The following is a 14,558-nucleotide window of genomic DNA, read 5'->3' as shown; positions in this document are numbered from 1 at the left end:
CGGGCCTAAAGGCGACGACACAGAGGAACTCTCAATGAAAGCACCAATGTCGGTGTCAAAACCGGCGGATCTCGGGTAGGGGGTCCCGAACTGTGCGTCAAGGCCGGATGGTAACAGGAGACAAGGGGCACGATGTTTTTTACCCAGGTTCGGGCCCTCTCGATGGAGGTAATACCCTACTCCTGCTTGATTAATATTGATGATATGGGTAGTACAAGAGTAGATCTACCACGAGATCAAGGAGGCTTAACCCTAGAAGCTAGCCTACGGTATGATTGTTGTATATGGAGTTGATTGCCTACGGACTACAACCCTCCGGTTTATATAGACATCGGATAGGGTTAGGGTTACATAGAGTCGGTTACAATTATAGGAGATATTGAATATCCGCATCGCCAAGCTTGCCTTCCACGCCAAGGAAAGTCCCATCCGGACACGGGACGAAGTCTTCAATCTTGTATCTTCATAGTCCAGGAGTCCGGCCGAAGGTATAGTCCGGCTACCCGAACACCCCCTAATCCAGGACTCCCTCAGTACGCGTAATGTCGGTCCGGGACGCTTCATCCAACAATACCACCGAACCAAAGTATGACATGCTGGTAAGCAGTATGACTTATATCGCCCACAACTCACTTGTGTTCTACTCGTGCATATGACATCTACGCATAAAACCTGGCTCGGATGCCACTGTTGGGGAACATAGTAATTTCAAAAAATTTCCTACGCACACGCAAGATCATGGTGATGCATAGCAACGAGAGAGGAGAGTGTTGTCCACGTACCCTCGTAGACCGAAAGCGGAAGCGTTAGCACAACGCGGTTGATGTAGTCATACGTCTTCACGATCCGACCAATCAAGTACCAAACGCACGGCGCCTCCGAGTTCAGCACACGTTCAGCCCGATGACGTCCCTCGAACTCCGATCCAGCCGAGTGTTGAGGGAGAGTTTCGTCAGCACGGCGGCGTGGTGACGATGTTGATGTTCTACCGACGCAGGGCTTCGCCTAAGCACTGCTACAGTATTATCGAGGTGGACTATGGTGGAGGGGGGCACCGCACACGGCTAAAAGATCAAACAGATCAATTGATGTCTCTATGGGGTGCCCCCTGCCCCCGTATATAAAGGAGCAAGGGGGGAGGCGGCCGGCCTAGGAGGAGGGCGCACCAAGGGGGGAGTCCTACTCCCACCGGGAGTAGGACTCCTCCTTTCCTTGTTGGAGTAGGAGAGAAGGAAAGAGGGGGAGAGGAAGAAGGAAAAAGGGGCTACACCCCTTGTCCAATTCGGACCAGAGGGGGTGCCTCCTTCCTTTTGGCCTCTCTCCTCTATTCCCGCATGGCCCAATAAGGCCCATATACTCCCCGGCGAATTCCCGTAACTCTCCGGTACTCCGATAAATACCCGAATCACTCGGAACCTTTCCGATGTCCGAATATAGTCGTCCAATATATCGATATTTACGTCTCGACCATTTCGAGACTCCTCGTCATGTCCCTGATCTCATCCGGAACTCCGAACTCCTTCGGTACATTAAAACACATAAACTCATAATATAACCATCATCAAAACTTTAAGCGTGCGGACCCTACGGGTTCGAGAACTATGTAGACATGACCGAGACACGTCTCCGGTCAATAACCAATAGCGGAACCTGGATGCTCATATTGGCTCCCACATATTCTACAAAGATCTTTATCGGTCAGACGGCATAACAACATACGTTGTTCCCTTTGTCATCGGTATGTTACTTGCCCGAGATTCGATTGTCGGTATCTCAATACCTAGTTTAATCTCGTTACCGGCAAGTCTCTTTACTCGTTCTGTAATACATCATCCCGCAACTAACTCATTAGTTGCAATGCTTGCAAGGCTTATAGTGATATGCATTACCGAGTGGGCCCAGAGATACCTCTCCGACAATTAGAGTGACAAATCCTAATCTCGAAATACGCCAACCCAACAAGTACCTTCGGAGACACCTGTAGAGCACCTTTATAATCACCCAGTTACGTTGTGACGTTTGGTAGCACACAAAGTGTTCCTCCGGTAAACGGGAGTTGCATAATCTCATAGTCATAGGAACATGTATAAGTCATGAAGAAAGCAATAGCAATATACTAAACGATCGAGTGCTAAGCTAACGGAATGGGTCAAGTCAATCACATCATTCTCTAATGATGTGATCCCGTTAATCAAATGACAACTCATGTCTATGGCTAGAAAACTTAACCATCTTTGATTCAACGAGCTAGTCAAGTAGAGGCATACTAGTGACACTCTGTTTGTCTATGTATTCACACATGTATCAAGTTTCCGGTTAATACAATTCTAGCATGAATAATAAACATTTATCATGAAATAAGGAAATAAATAATAACTTTATTATTGCCTCTAGGGCATATTTCCTTCACAAAGTTGCTTATGGTCAAACCCTAATGTCATGCAGTGATCCCAGAGTGTGGCCAAAAACAAATGGTGCTGCAACGTCACCACCCAAATATGAGAAGCAAGTTGACAGGCCCGGGGAAAAAAGAGAGGAAGAACCCACTCGAGGATCATAATGGTGCTAGGATGAGCAGACATGGCATTATTGGGTATTATAGTGTGTGCAACCAACTAGGGCACAACAAAAGAAAATGCCCTAAACTTTATAGAGGCCCGGCAACACAAGATGCACCACAGGCAGCAATAGAAGATGCAACACAAGCACAACAACCTGATGCACAACCAGAAGAAGAGATGGCTGAAGCACAACCAAAACCTATTCAAAATTTTCTTCCTCAGTGTGCAAATGAACCTAGCCAGACAAAGAAACTGCCAGTAAAAGTACTAGTTGCAAGGTGTTTTAAAGTTTCTATATTCTATTTACATTGCTCTCATGCATTCTTTTAACATTTCTGCATTTTTACATTGCAATGCATATTGTGCAGAAAATGTCATGTCCACAACTTGGAAAAAGTGCATCCAGTTTGGTTTCATCTTCAATGACTTATCATATTGCTTCCTCCACTACGATTCAGTTCTGTAGGACCAAGTGAGTGGTCTAGTGTTAATTACTTTCTTGCATCGTATGGTTTCCTATTAGTTACTTTCCTATTAATCACTAAGTGTCAGACATGCTTTTTTGTAGGCTATAGCTACTCGGCGATCATAGACTACATTGCTAGCTCCCCTGCAGGCCAATTCATTGCAACCTATTAATATGTCGTGCCCCCTCCAAGAGTGCAAACTGCTGCAACACTTGGTTTGAAGAGAAGGAAGAAAGTGACAAATAGTAAGGGGAAAAAGCCCCAACAAAGGCTAACAAGTGAAATCGACATAAGAAAAGTGTTTCTTTTTGGACATATTTTGGACAGAAGCTAAAGGTCGACATATTTTGGATAGAAGCAAAGTTGGGCATGTTGATCTACTCTTGTTAGGATAGTCCATGGTTTGTATTGGAACCTGGTGAAAATGCTACCAAAGTTCTGAACAAGTAAAATGCTGCCAAAATTCTTGAAAACAAACAAAATGCTCTCAAAATTCTAAAGAACGGACAAATCTCTACCAATTAGTGCACTACTGCCATTTCGTTAATTTCCATTACTAAAGTACTTGTCATACATCCATGGCATACAACAAACCAGCACTGAATTATCATTTCTTACAAACCATATAATTGCATTATCATTTCTTACAAACTACAAACACCATGATAGCAGTCGTGAACACTAGTGCAATGAAAATACTCCTATGGAGAAAAATAAGTTCATCCATCTTCTTTCATTACATTTGCCATCACCACACGGTCAATACTGTTGTGCTTCTTTGCTCCACACTCTCCTTTCTCCTCTGTTTCTTCACTAGCATTGACAACAACTGAATAATCATTGCTAATTGCAGGGGTAATGTGATCGTTCATGATCAAGAAATCCATATAGTTATTTGGGCCATTTTGCCAATAGTAGTGCTGGCAAGGATTGGGATCAACCTATCGCAGAAAATCTAACATATGAGAAGCAGAGGAATGAATTAAACATGCAAAAAATCGAAGAGAACATGAATCATACACGGTGTTTGGGGTATTTGGAGAAAATCCTTCCAGGATTAGCATTGCATTCAGACACTAGCTGGATGGTTCATTAAAATCTGCAGCAAGGGCACAACACCAACGATAGCATCCCCGATGGTAGTGGCGCGCCAAAGGAGCTAATGTCTACAGTGGAGACGACACCGCCAAGGGCAGGGATGCACTGAACGACTTCTTCCCATGGTGCTTGCCTGCGGACGAGCTTGCGTCCGCAGACATGGCGATGGAGCGGCGGCAGAAAGAAGAGACTGGGGAGAAGACCTAAGGAAGGGAATGAGAATGAGAAATATTTCAGGGGCCACCTTGCATAAATTTCAACCGCTAGCCGCAAGAAAACTCCCGTCTAGGCCCTAGTGTCGACATGACCCTGGTCAAAGCACCCCGCAAGTGGGTCAGCGACGGTCAGACGGAATTAGAACCTCCGATGAACAACTTAAAAGAAGAACTTATTACTTACTCATTTACATTTTATGCAAACGGATCAGCGACCATAAGACGGAATTAGAACTTCAGATGAACAACTTATTTTTTTTACTACTTACTGAAGTATATATGTTCATTTTGAAAGAATTAAAACACAACCAACACTACAAGCGCACGTACATTTTAATTTACTCAATTGCGCACTCCGCTCGGCCGGCCCTATACCAGCCAGGCCGACGAAAGAGAGAGATCTAGGTTTCCATCATGAATCGCAGTCGCAGCAGCGGCCGCGGCCGCGGCCGCATGGTCTATCAGGCTCGCATGACCCCGTCCGCCCCCACCGCCGTCCCGAACCCGCCGCCGCCCGCCCCCACCGTCGTCCAGAACCCGTCACAGGCAGCAACCGGCCGCCTCGCGCTCCACCGTCTGGCCCCACCCCCAAATCGTCAATCCGCTGCCTGCCGCCGGCGCTCTTGGAGGCCAGGGAGGCGTTCCCTTGCAGCCGCCCGCCTCAGCCAGCATGTCCCCGTCCGGCGCCCCTGCCAGCAATCGGGGTGTCGTTCCCCAGCGGCCGCCCTCCTCAGCTCTGAACAAGACGGTGACGGGGTCCAACTCCAAGGATGGCGTTCCTCCGCTCTGACCTGCCCCTACCAGCAACCAGGGCGTTGTTTCCCCCCGGCCGCCCGCCTCAGCCACCAGCAAGATGCTGCCTGCAGCCGGTGCTCTTGGAAACAGCTCTCGCGGCAGCGTTCCCCCTCTCTCGCCTGCGCCCGCCAACAACCAGCTGCCACCCGCAGCCAGCGTTCCTGGAGGCGGTCCCCACGGTGGTGTCCTCCTGCCCTTGAGTGCCCCCCAAGCCCTTCCCATGGTGTCACTGTTTCTGGATCTGGAGGCGGCAACCTGCCCACATCCCAAGCTGGCAGCCCCCAGGCCCAGGGAGGCATCAAAATTGCTCCACCTAAGGAGGAGGCTTACGGAAGCTCTATTACGGACAGACGTGCGGCCGTCTAATTCATCCATCCCCCTCCCACGGTGGCGGTGTTTCTGGAGGTGGCAACCTGCCCGCGGCCCAATCTGGTGGTTCCCAAGCCACCGGCAAAAAAAATTAAAAAGTGCAAAAAATGTTGAGATCCGGGGCGTATCAAGAAAGATTGCCCTCGATTGCCTTGCTTGCAATGCAGCGGTACTCGGCACACTGTATCCAACTGCACTACCCCTGCTGGCCCCGTTTGTTTCCACTGTTCTAATACCGGGCATTACTGGAAGGACTGCATCAGCCAGATTATTTTTAGAAGATGTCCAACATGTGGCGGTGCTGGTCATGGTGACCCAAATAATCCCAACCATAGTCTAATCTGTGCCAGCCCTCAGATAGTTCTCCGGTGTACTTCGGGCGTGTTTGGTTGCCCGCATGTAGCCCAACCAGGCCCGCACAGGATGTGCGCGGCCTGTTTGGTTGGCTGGGCTGCATGCGGTTTGAGGCCCGCACGAACCTCAAAGCAGCCTGCAGCCTGCCTCGGTGAAAACTGCCGAATCGGCAGTTCCTCGCGAGCCTGGCCGGGCGCGGCCGCGCGTGCGGGGTAGTTGCACGCCTTGGCAGCGCGAGAAACGGAGGCGACGTCTCATTACTCGCCCCCAACTCTCCTGTCACCGCCCAGGCGCACTGTTCCCACCGCTCCCTCTCTCTCCCTCACCACCCCTCCCTCTCCTCTCCTCTGCTCCGATGGCTCCGCCACGCCCACCGCCGCGCCGCCCTCTGACCCCGGTCGACCAGCGCATCGCCAACATCCAGGAGCGTTGGCTGGCCGGGCTCCAGAACTCAGGTCGTGACCTGGCCTCGGCGCTGCGGGCGCCATCCCCCATCCGCTGCCGGCCTCCACGAGCGCCGGCCAATGCGGTGCCGGCCGCTCCTGCTCCACCGCTGATTCCGGACCTCGTGGTCCTGGGCTCGGCGCCGGCGCCGTCGACGGAGCCGCCCCTTGTTGGGACACCATTGGCCTCGGGGGTTTTCTTGACCCCCGTCCAAGGGTTTTCTCCGGTCAGCGGGCCGTCCTTCTCGACCTCCGGCGTGGCGTTCAGCACGGGGCCGATGCCGCAGGCCGTCGCCGGGGCCAGCTCGTCCTCTGCTCCGCCACATCCATCATTCCCGCCGGGGTTTTCACCCCGGCCTCGGTTCGCCGCGGTTGCGCGTGCTCCGTTGAGTTAAATCCCCAACAATCTTGCTCCTAGATGTAGATTAGCGGTCAATTTCTTAGGCATGTGCTAGGATTGATAGGATTCTAGCAGATCCGATTGGATGCGATCCCAATCGAATCCAATCGGACTGATTTGTTCTTGTTTTGTACAGTGCGTGTGCTACTGCTTGTGTTCATGCTAGAATGCTAGTAGCTGTGTTACATGTTAGATTCATGTTCATGCTAGAATCCTAGAATCATGCTAGTCCGAGTGCTACTACATGCTAGATTTGTGCTACATGCTAGTAGATGTGTTCATGCTAGAATCATATTCATGTTGAGTGATGAATGCTAGAATCATGTTGACTGATGGCATGTTCATGTTAGGATCATGTCCTTGTTTCATGTTGCATGTTGAAGCTAGGGTTTGTGCCATGAGTGGATGTTATACGTGCATGTAGTAGGACCAATTTTAGGATGGTCCCAAATCTGCATGGCTGCACATGGGTGCTATTGGCACTTGCTGTTGCTATTTTTAGATGTTTCCTTGTTTAAGAAAGTGCACTGATCAGTGCCAGTTGCAGCAAAGAAGATGCACTAATCAGTGACTTGCCCAACAACAAGTGTCATTGATAAGATGCCACTGATCAGTGACTTATCAATGGCACTTACTGTTGGGCAAAAATGGCACTTATCAATGGCACTTGCTATTGGGCAAGTCACTGGTCAGTGTCATTGATCAGTGCCATTGATCAATGCCATTTGCACTACAGCAAGTAGATTAGTGCTCTTGCCCAACACCAAGTGCCACTGATCATTGCAATTTGGCCATGAGAACATGCCACTGATCAGTGGCACTTGCTATTGGGCATTCTAGCATTCATCACTGATCAGTGGCACTGATCAGTAGCACTTGCTGTTGGCAAGTCCACTGATCAGTGGCACTTGCTGGTGGGCAAGTCCACTGATCAGTGCCACTTGCTGGTGGGCAAGTCCACTGATCAGTGCCACTGATCAGTGGCATTTTCTTGCTTGCTTGCTTTGTTTGATACTAATACTTGTCATGTTGCCTGACAAGATACTGAAGACTAACTGGGATGTGGCGGGTGGAGGAGCTCAGGTCGTGGCCGGAGCTGAGCCCGCCGAGGATTTCATCCCCACGAATAGGTGGCTCAGGACGGTGGACCTGCCTGGCAGGATCGCCTTCATGAGCGTGCCTCGTTCAAGGGGACGATCTCCGAGGCAGAGCCACGAGGAGGGGGCCAGGGAGCCGATGAGATTCTACCAGCAGATCAAGGACAATGAGGACCTTGCCATGCTCGTCGTCCCTCCCAAGTTCGTGGAGGTGATGAACACCTGGTTGGTCATCAAGCGACTCTCGTGCGTGGTCAGGCTCTCAACCAACAAGTGGTGCGTGTTCTAGGTGCAGGTCCAGAACTTCGAGGGCCAGATGGTGCTTGGCCGGGGGTGGAACTACTTCTGCCGCCGCCACTGCATCGTCCCCGGCGACCTCGTCGTTGTGCGCATCTCCGGACTCGGGCTGAAGGTTCAGATCTACAACCATGACTCGTCGGTGATGTGCAGGTATCGTTGCAGCAGGCACAACTGCCTTGGTGGCATCGAGCAGGCTATGTAGTTAAGTTAAGTCAGGTGTTAGTGGAGAACTTTTAATCTAGACTTATGCTATCTAGTTAGGGTGTGTGGCGAGACTTGTGCTGGAGACATGTTCATATTTTGGCCAGGTGCAGCACCCTGGCACAGCAGGGAAGGAGGATGCCCCTGCTCTTAATCTAGACTATGCTATCTAGTTAAGTAGTTTGCTGTGTTAAGTTTGCTGTCATTACATTGCTTGCTTTGTTTGATCTTGCTGTTGTGATGTTGCTGTTGTGCTGATCATGTGTGGTGGTAAGGCCACCACATTTGCAGGCAACCAAACAGGTTGCATCTGCTGCATATGAGGCTGTTTTTCAGCAACCAGGCTCGCTGGAGATGGACATGCAATGCAGGCACTGTATCAAACGGCAACCAAACACGCCCTTCGTGTCCCAACGGTGGACACCGGCCAAGGGATTGCCCTCAGAGATCCAGTGAGTATGGCGGATGGACGAGTTTTGATGCTTGTCAGATGTGCAGACTTTCTGGACACTGTTTTCGTGATTGCCCGTCTTTGCGGTAGAGTGACATCCTGCACATTTCCGTCCGGGCAGTGTGTTGTTCGTTGGTAATTCTGGCATGTGTGGAAAACATTTAATAAGCAACTTATTTTTAGTACCATTGCTGTATTGGAGTTATATATAATAAATAAGCTAAATTGTAGTTGCCAATATAGTACTGGAGATGTCATTGCAGAGTTCAGTTCAGTCACCTACATTCCATATCTGAAAAGGCTAGGGCGGTCAATTCAAACCATTGCCAAAATGGCCTTTAATATGTCGTGAAACTGTGGAATGCTTGATCTTGTGTTTAATCAGCTGTTGTTTCAAGTATATTCTTCTGTGTTCGTTACTTACCTTTTCAGTTTACATTTATCAGTTGTGCATTGTCATTGTTCCATGGTCTCTGAAGCTTGAGGTTATTGTGTGCAAGTGCGAGAAAGTGAAGCTTTGATGGAAGGTACTTACATGATGGTTTTTTAATCTATTTGATTGATCTTATGTTATCATGGGAACAAGCTCCCGCAAAGCCTATCTTAGATTGGCTAATTCTATGCTGTGCTTCTTCTTTTGACATAGTCAATTGCATTTGCTTATACCAACTCATCTGTGTAAGAAAAACTGAAATTCTAACTTGCACTTGATTATACAGGGATCATGCCTGTTTAGTCAGACTGATGTGCCAACGTGTGATCCTTTTTTAGACTGATGGTACAGGATTACAGGGGCCATACTTGTTTAGACTGTGAAAGCAGCTTTGCAAGAAGCAGCCAAGAAAAACACAGATGAGGTATCCTGGTATCAGTACGATCCATTTTATGCTGGCAAGAATTGAAGAAGGTCAATCGTGTGTTCGTCGCCACTCCCACGACCGAAGAAGGTTTTTCTGGTAAAGAGAAAAAGTTCAGGGATGTCGGTCAAGATCATCCACTCATCAATGATGTAAAGAAGTGCATAACCTGAAGCTCTCTTCTCCAGGTTTTATGCACTTCGTTTCAAGAATAGGTAGATGCTCTCTGTTCCTGTTATCAGCTGCTGATCAACGCTCCGTGGAAAGCACGGAGGCTGGTGTTTTGTTGTTTGATCATCTGTTGAGGGAATCTTGACGGCCATGCATAAGTGAAAACAATAATACTGCAGTAAAAGGCCACAGTTTCTGGGCAAAAACATGCCAGGAAATATGCATGCTTAACTGAATTTTGAATGAGTGTATCAGGCCATAAATCCTCATCTTGGATATTACAGTAAAATTTTACTGCAAAACAAACAACTGAGCATCATTTCACCATACACTCTAGTCTTTTTTTATAGCTGCCAAGATGCATCACTGCAGGTGGGGTCATCAGAATAACAGAATCAAGAAAATCAGACAAAGCTTGCTGCCTTTCTTCCACACTTTCAATTTCCATTCCCTTTTGCACACCTCAAATTGTGACACACATATTCTGGTTACATTTGCAATTGAATGACCCAGTCAGTACACAACAGTACTCAAAACTCAAACTACTTTACAGCATACACACACATATAATTTCAGGTGAGGTTTACATGATTTACAAGATCGTGAAACTGCCCGAGCTCTTCACCTCTGCCTGGGTGAAAACAACACAATGGCAGAAATGATCAATCTGGTCAGCAGATAAATTCACACGTCTACATGTTGTGTTTATGCAGCAATGCTGTTCTTGTCTTTGATCAGTTGTTCGTATTCTGGAACTCGGTGCCATCCTTAAGATGTCCTGTCGCAGTGGGGCAAAGCCAGCAGAAAACGTTTGGGCCCATGATCTGTACAAATAAGTCAAAGGTTCAGATACCTAGAGCACCAACATAACAAATGGTGAATAAAATTGAACTCTGTAGACCATGCTAAAATTTCAGCACCAGATTCAAAGGCTTAGAAACTGAAAATTCGATGATGGTAGAATTAAAAGTCTGATTGCGTTTTTGTTGTTGTTGCTGCGTATATATAGCCCTACCATTTGAATATTCTTCCTCGTGCCCTGATCAAACCAGTGGCGGTAATTCTGTCCACTCTTTTTTGCAAGCCACTTCGCTCTAACTGCTTCTCGATACTGATGACAAGGAGGCAGTAAATTATCAAACAATGGTAAAGCCACCAACTGACAATGAGATGCATGCACACCTGGAACAGTAACTTACCTCTATGGTTGTCATGTTATGACATATGAGATAGATGTGCCAGCATAACAAAGAACCTATTGTCAAGCACAAGGAGAATAAGACAACACCAGCCAAGATCTGCATTTTTATGATAGATCATTATTTGGTCCTTATAGTATGAAGCCAAACAATAAACAGAATAAATTGATGCAAGCTAAAATAGAGAACAAATGTGGCACATGCTTGTCCGCGATGTTACAGCTCAGTTAAAGAATCATACATGTTTATCTTACTTGTACAACTCTGTCATTTTAATGGTTTACAATAACTAGCATATTTGTACCGGTGGTACAATCATTTCTTTAATTTTAATGGTAATGCTCTTGCTAGACCAGAATTGAAGAGTTCCAAAAGCCAAAAGGCTCTTCAGCAAGTTAAGATTCTTCCATCTGTCCTGCAGCTAAGTTACCAGAGTCCTTCTGTTTACAATCCATGGTTAATAATCAGTTTCCATGAGTTAAAATTCATGGAAAAACCACAAACGCGCAAGTTTTTTTTTCAAGATCCAGTCTTAGATAATATAGCTAAGGATTTTACAATCATTTCCATTTGGACCCTGACAGCATAACCTCCAGCTAAACAACACGGATAGGTGCTGGGGCTGGCGCATCTGTATCGGATACCAGTATCCGATGCGGATTCAACCCCGATAGGCGGTCGATACATATCGGCGACGCATTGGCGGTTTAAGCAATAAAAATAAAGATTTTAATTCCTGAAAGGATATCTCCCAGATACCTGCACGATAGGGCCCAACCCTGTGTATGCCTCGACCTAGCTATCCCGATACCCCTGTCCAGCCTCCAGCGCCATACCTCTCCGATTCATTTCACTACCATCCTCCTGACCTAGGCAGAGGCTCACTCGGCGGTGGTGTCAGCTCACTTGTCGGTGGCAAGCCGGCAGCGAGCGTGTGTAGTGCTCCTGCTCCTCATTCCTCCTCACCTCTCACACAACAGCTGCAATGGCAACTCACCAGCAGCGGCTCCAGCAAACTGTGAGAAGCCAGTGGTGGGCTACTCGCCTCCTCCCCTCTCAGGCTTCAGCAGAAGCTCACCGGCGGCAAGATGGGGAAGTGCTCCTCGCATCATCCCTATCTGAGGATCCAGCAGAAGACCAGCATCTTGCCGGTGGTGGGCCCCTTACCTCCTCCCACTCTCAGGCTCCAGGAACAGCTCGCGGGCATGCTCCCTGCATCCTACCCCATCAGGGTCAAGAAGTAGCTCACCGGCGACAAGCAGGTGGTGGGCTGCTCGCCTCATTGCCCTCAGGTTCAGCATCAAGGTATTCTGCGGTGCCCCCGCTCCTCTTCCCTCCCCTCTCTCCTACAGATCCTATCTATGGCAGCTCACCTCCCTGCTATTTCTATCTAATCTGCACCTTCACTATGATTAGGAACAGAGCACAACATCAATCTAATCTACTGTTCCTAGTAAAAGACTATTTATCGAATTTTTAATGGTCAAGCGTATCCCAATACGGGCGCATTTCAGAAATGCCTCTGAATTGGCCTAATACCAATACGTGTATCCGTATCTCAGACTAGACTTCCAGCACAAGACTAGCGTGATGGTTCCAGTCCCTGTTAGTACCCGAATCAACCCGTGGGTTTGGCTAGTGTATCATCATAAAGATACAACTGGACAGAAATGTTCTTTGGCCTTCATGACAGAACATGTAAAAAGTCAAATATTTCTGACATTAGGCATAATAATGCCAATATATAGAAGATAAATGAAAGAATTTTGCCAATGGATAATGGCATGGTAACTACTCCCTCCGTCCCATAATATAAGAGCATTTTTGACACTAAGAGCGTTTTTGACACTATACTAGTGTAAAAAACGGTCTTGATTATGGGACGGAGCGAGTAATATTGAAGGTAGCTGGAAAAGATTGCTGACTGCACAGTGAGCTTGTAATTCAAAACGATAGTCAAGGTCACTTACATGGATGATCTTCACATAAAGAATACTAAAGTCATGCTCTGTTCGTAGAAGATCACATACAAATATCACCTGCAATACTTTGATGAAGCCGTGAGAAATGTTTGTTGAAAATGTGCCGCCTTTTGTTCAATGTAGTAACTTACCGATGAATAAAGGGACCCAATGGTTGCATTCAGGACGCAGATGATAAAGGCTTTGTAATTTGCATAGCCCACACAGTTGTTAATCCAAACACAGTGGTGATCCTGACATTAAAACCATACCCGAGCATTTTCAGCACAACTTCATTCCACAACTAACAGAATGAACGTAGATAGCCACACCTACCATTTTCAGAATACACCTTTTGCAGACCTTACAATGGTGGGTTCGAGCAGGCTTGTTGATGCAACACTTGTCACAATACCTTGATTTCAGTCCCTGTTGCGACCAAATATCGAGCTTTATCAGGGAGCTCTCCAATATTCAAAATTTTGTTGCTCCCAAATTCATAGCTGTGGCAACAACTACTAGCAGCTATAAGAATAGATGAAATCATGAAGAGAAAAGCACAATGGATTCACATTTAGCTCAATGTGATCGATCCACAGATAGCTGATCTATTGTGATATGAACTAGGTGTCAGGTTGAATTCACTATGGAAAATTCTACGTCTCTTTAAACTTGGAGACGCTGCAATTGAATCAAGCACCTAAATTCCAAGAAAAAATAACAGGGGGACGAAAAAGAAGGCGAGAGAGATCTGGCACCTGTCCCTGCGGGTCCTCGGCGTCGGGGGAGAAGGCAGAGGGCACGGATCCGGGATCGGCGGCCGCGGCGCAGAGGAAGGAGAAGAAACAGGCGGCGAGGAGGAGGGAGAAGGCGGCCGCGTGGGCGGCGCCGGCCGTCGTGCCGAGGCCGAGCCAGTGGTCCAGCAAGACGAACACCGTGTAGTAGTACACCAGTGCCATCAAGGAGACGGCCGCCACGAGGGCCGGGGAGGTCGCGGCCGCCGCCACCGCCGCGGCGACGCCCCTCCTGCGCGCCATCTCCGGCGAGGTCGGGCGCTTCGTACCCTTTCTTCTCGGTCTCGGGCCCTTCCCGAGCTTCCCTCAGGCCTCTATTCTTAATATTTGGGCTTGGCCTCCAGCATAAACACTAATGGGCTGCTCAATCTCGTTCAGATGGCCTTTTAATGTAGGTCCTTGATGGGCCACAGATACTATCTCTATCTCTTCTCTACGTTTGCTAAAAAAAATTCTCTTCTCTACGACTTTACAAAATAATGCAAGGTTCATTCTTTCCACCACCCCTTCGTCCAATCTTCCCGTTATGATAATCAATCACCTCAATTCAGAAAAATAATATTCAATCACCTTCATTTACTTATCTTCTGCACTAATTCTACTTTAATTTTTTTACCAAACTTCTCATCAAAATCTAAGATAAATCACGAGTAGGATTTGATAAAAAGTTATTTACACAACGGCATAAATATATACACGTAAATCACGAGCTAACGTAATGTAATATTTGTTGCAACACACAGGGATTGTCCTAGTGATTTGAAAAAAAAATAGTCAAACCATCTTAGCTCCAACCATTTTTTCCTAGCAAACGGTCAAAGATGA

General features: G+C 47.5%; 1 protein-coding gene across 1 annotated transcript; it reads right to left on the bottom strand.

Moving 5' to 3' along the window:
• Window positions 1-10,202: 10,202 nt before the first annotated feature.
• LOC125515471 (probable protein S-acyltransferase 15) lies at window positions 10,203-14,044 on the bottom strand. The gene is made up of 7 exons (XM_048680939.1): window positions 13,698-14,044; window positions 13,276-13,368; window positions 13,092-13,193; window positions 12,949-13,017; window positions 10,979-11,077; window positions 10,795-10,890; window positions 10,203-10,603 (listed from the first exon to the last, which is right to left on the bottom strand). The coding sequence occupies exons 1-7, from the start codon at window positions 13,974-13,976 to the stop codon at window positions 10,514-10,516; spliced, it is 828 nt and encodes a 275-aa protein (XP_048536896.1). The 5' UTR covers window positions 13,977-14,044; the 3' UTR covers window positions 10,203-10,513.
• Window positions 14,045-14,558: the final 514 nt, after the last annotated feature.

Source organism: Triticum urartu, chromosome 6, assembly GCF_003073215.2.
Source record: "Triticum urartu cultivar G1812 chromosome 6, Tu2.1, whole genome shotgun sequence".
In the NCBI taxonomy this organism is placed as follows: domain Eukaryota; kingdom Viridiplantae; phylum Streptophyta; class Magnoliopsida; order Poales; family Poaceae; genus Triticum; species Triticum urartu.
The sequence above is the reverse complement of the archived record's forward strand: the minus strand, read 5'-3'. Positions and strand labels throughout refer to the sequence as shown.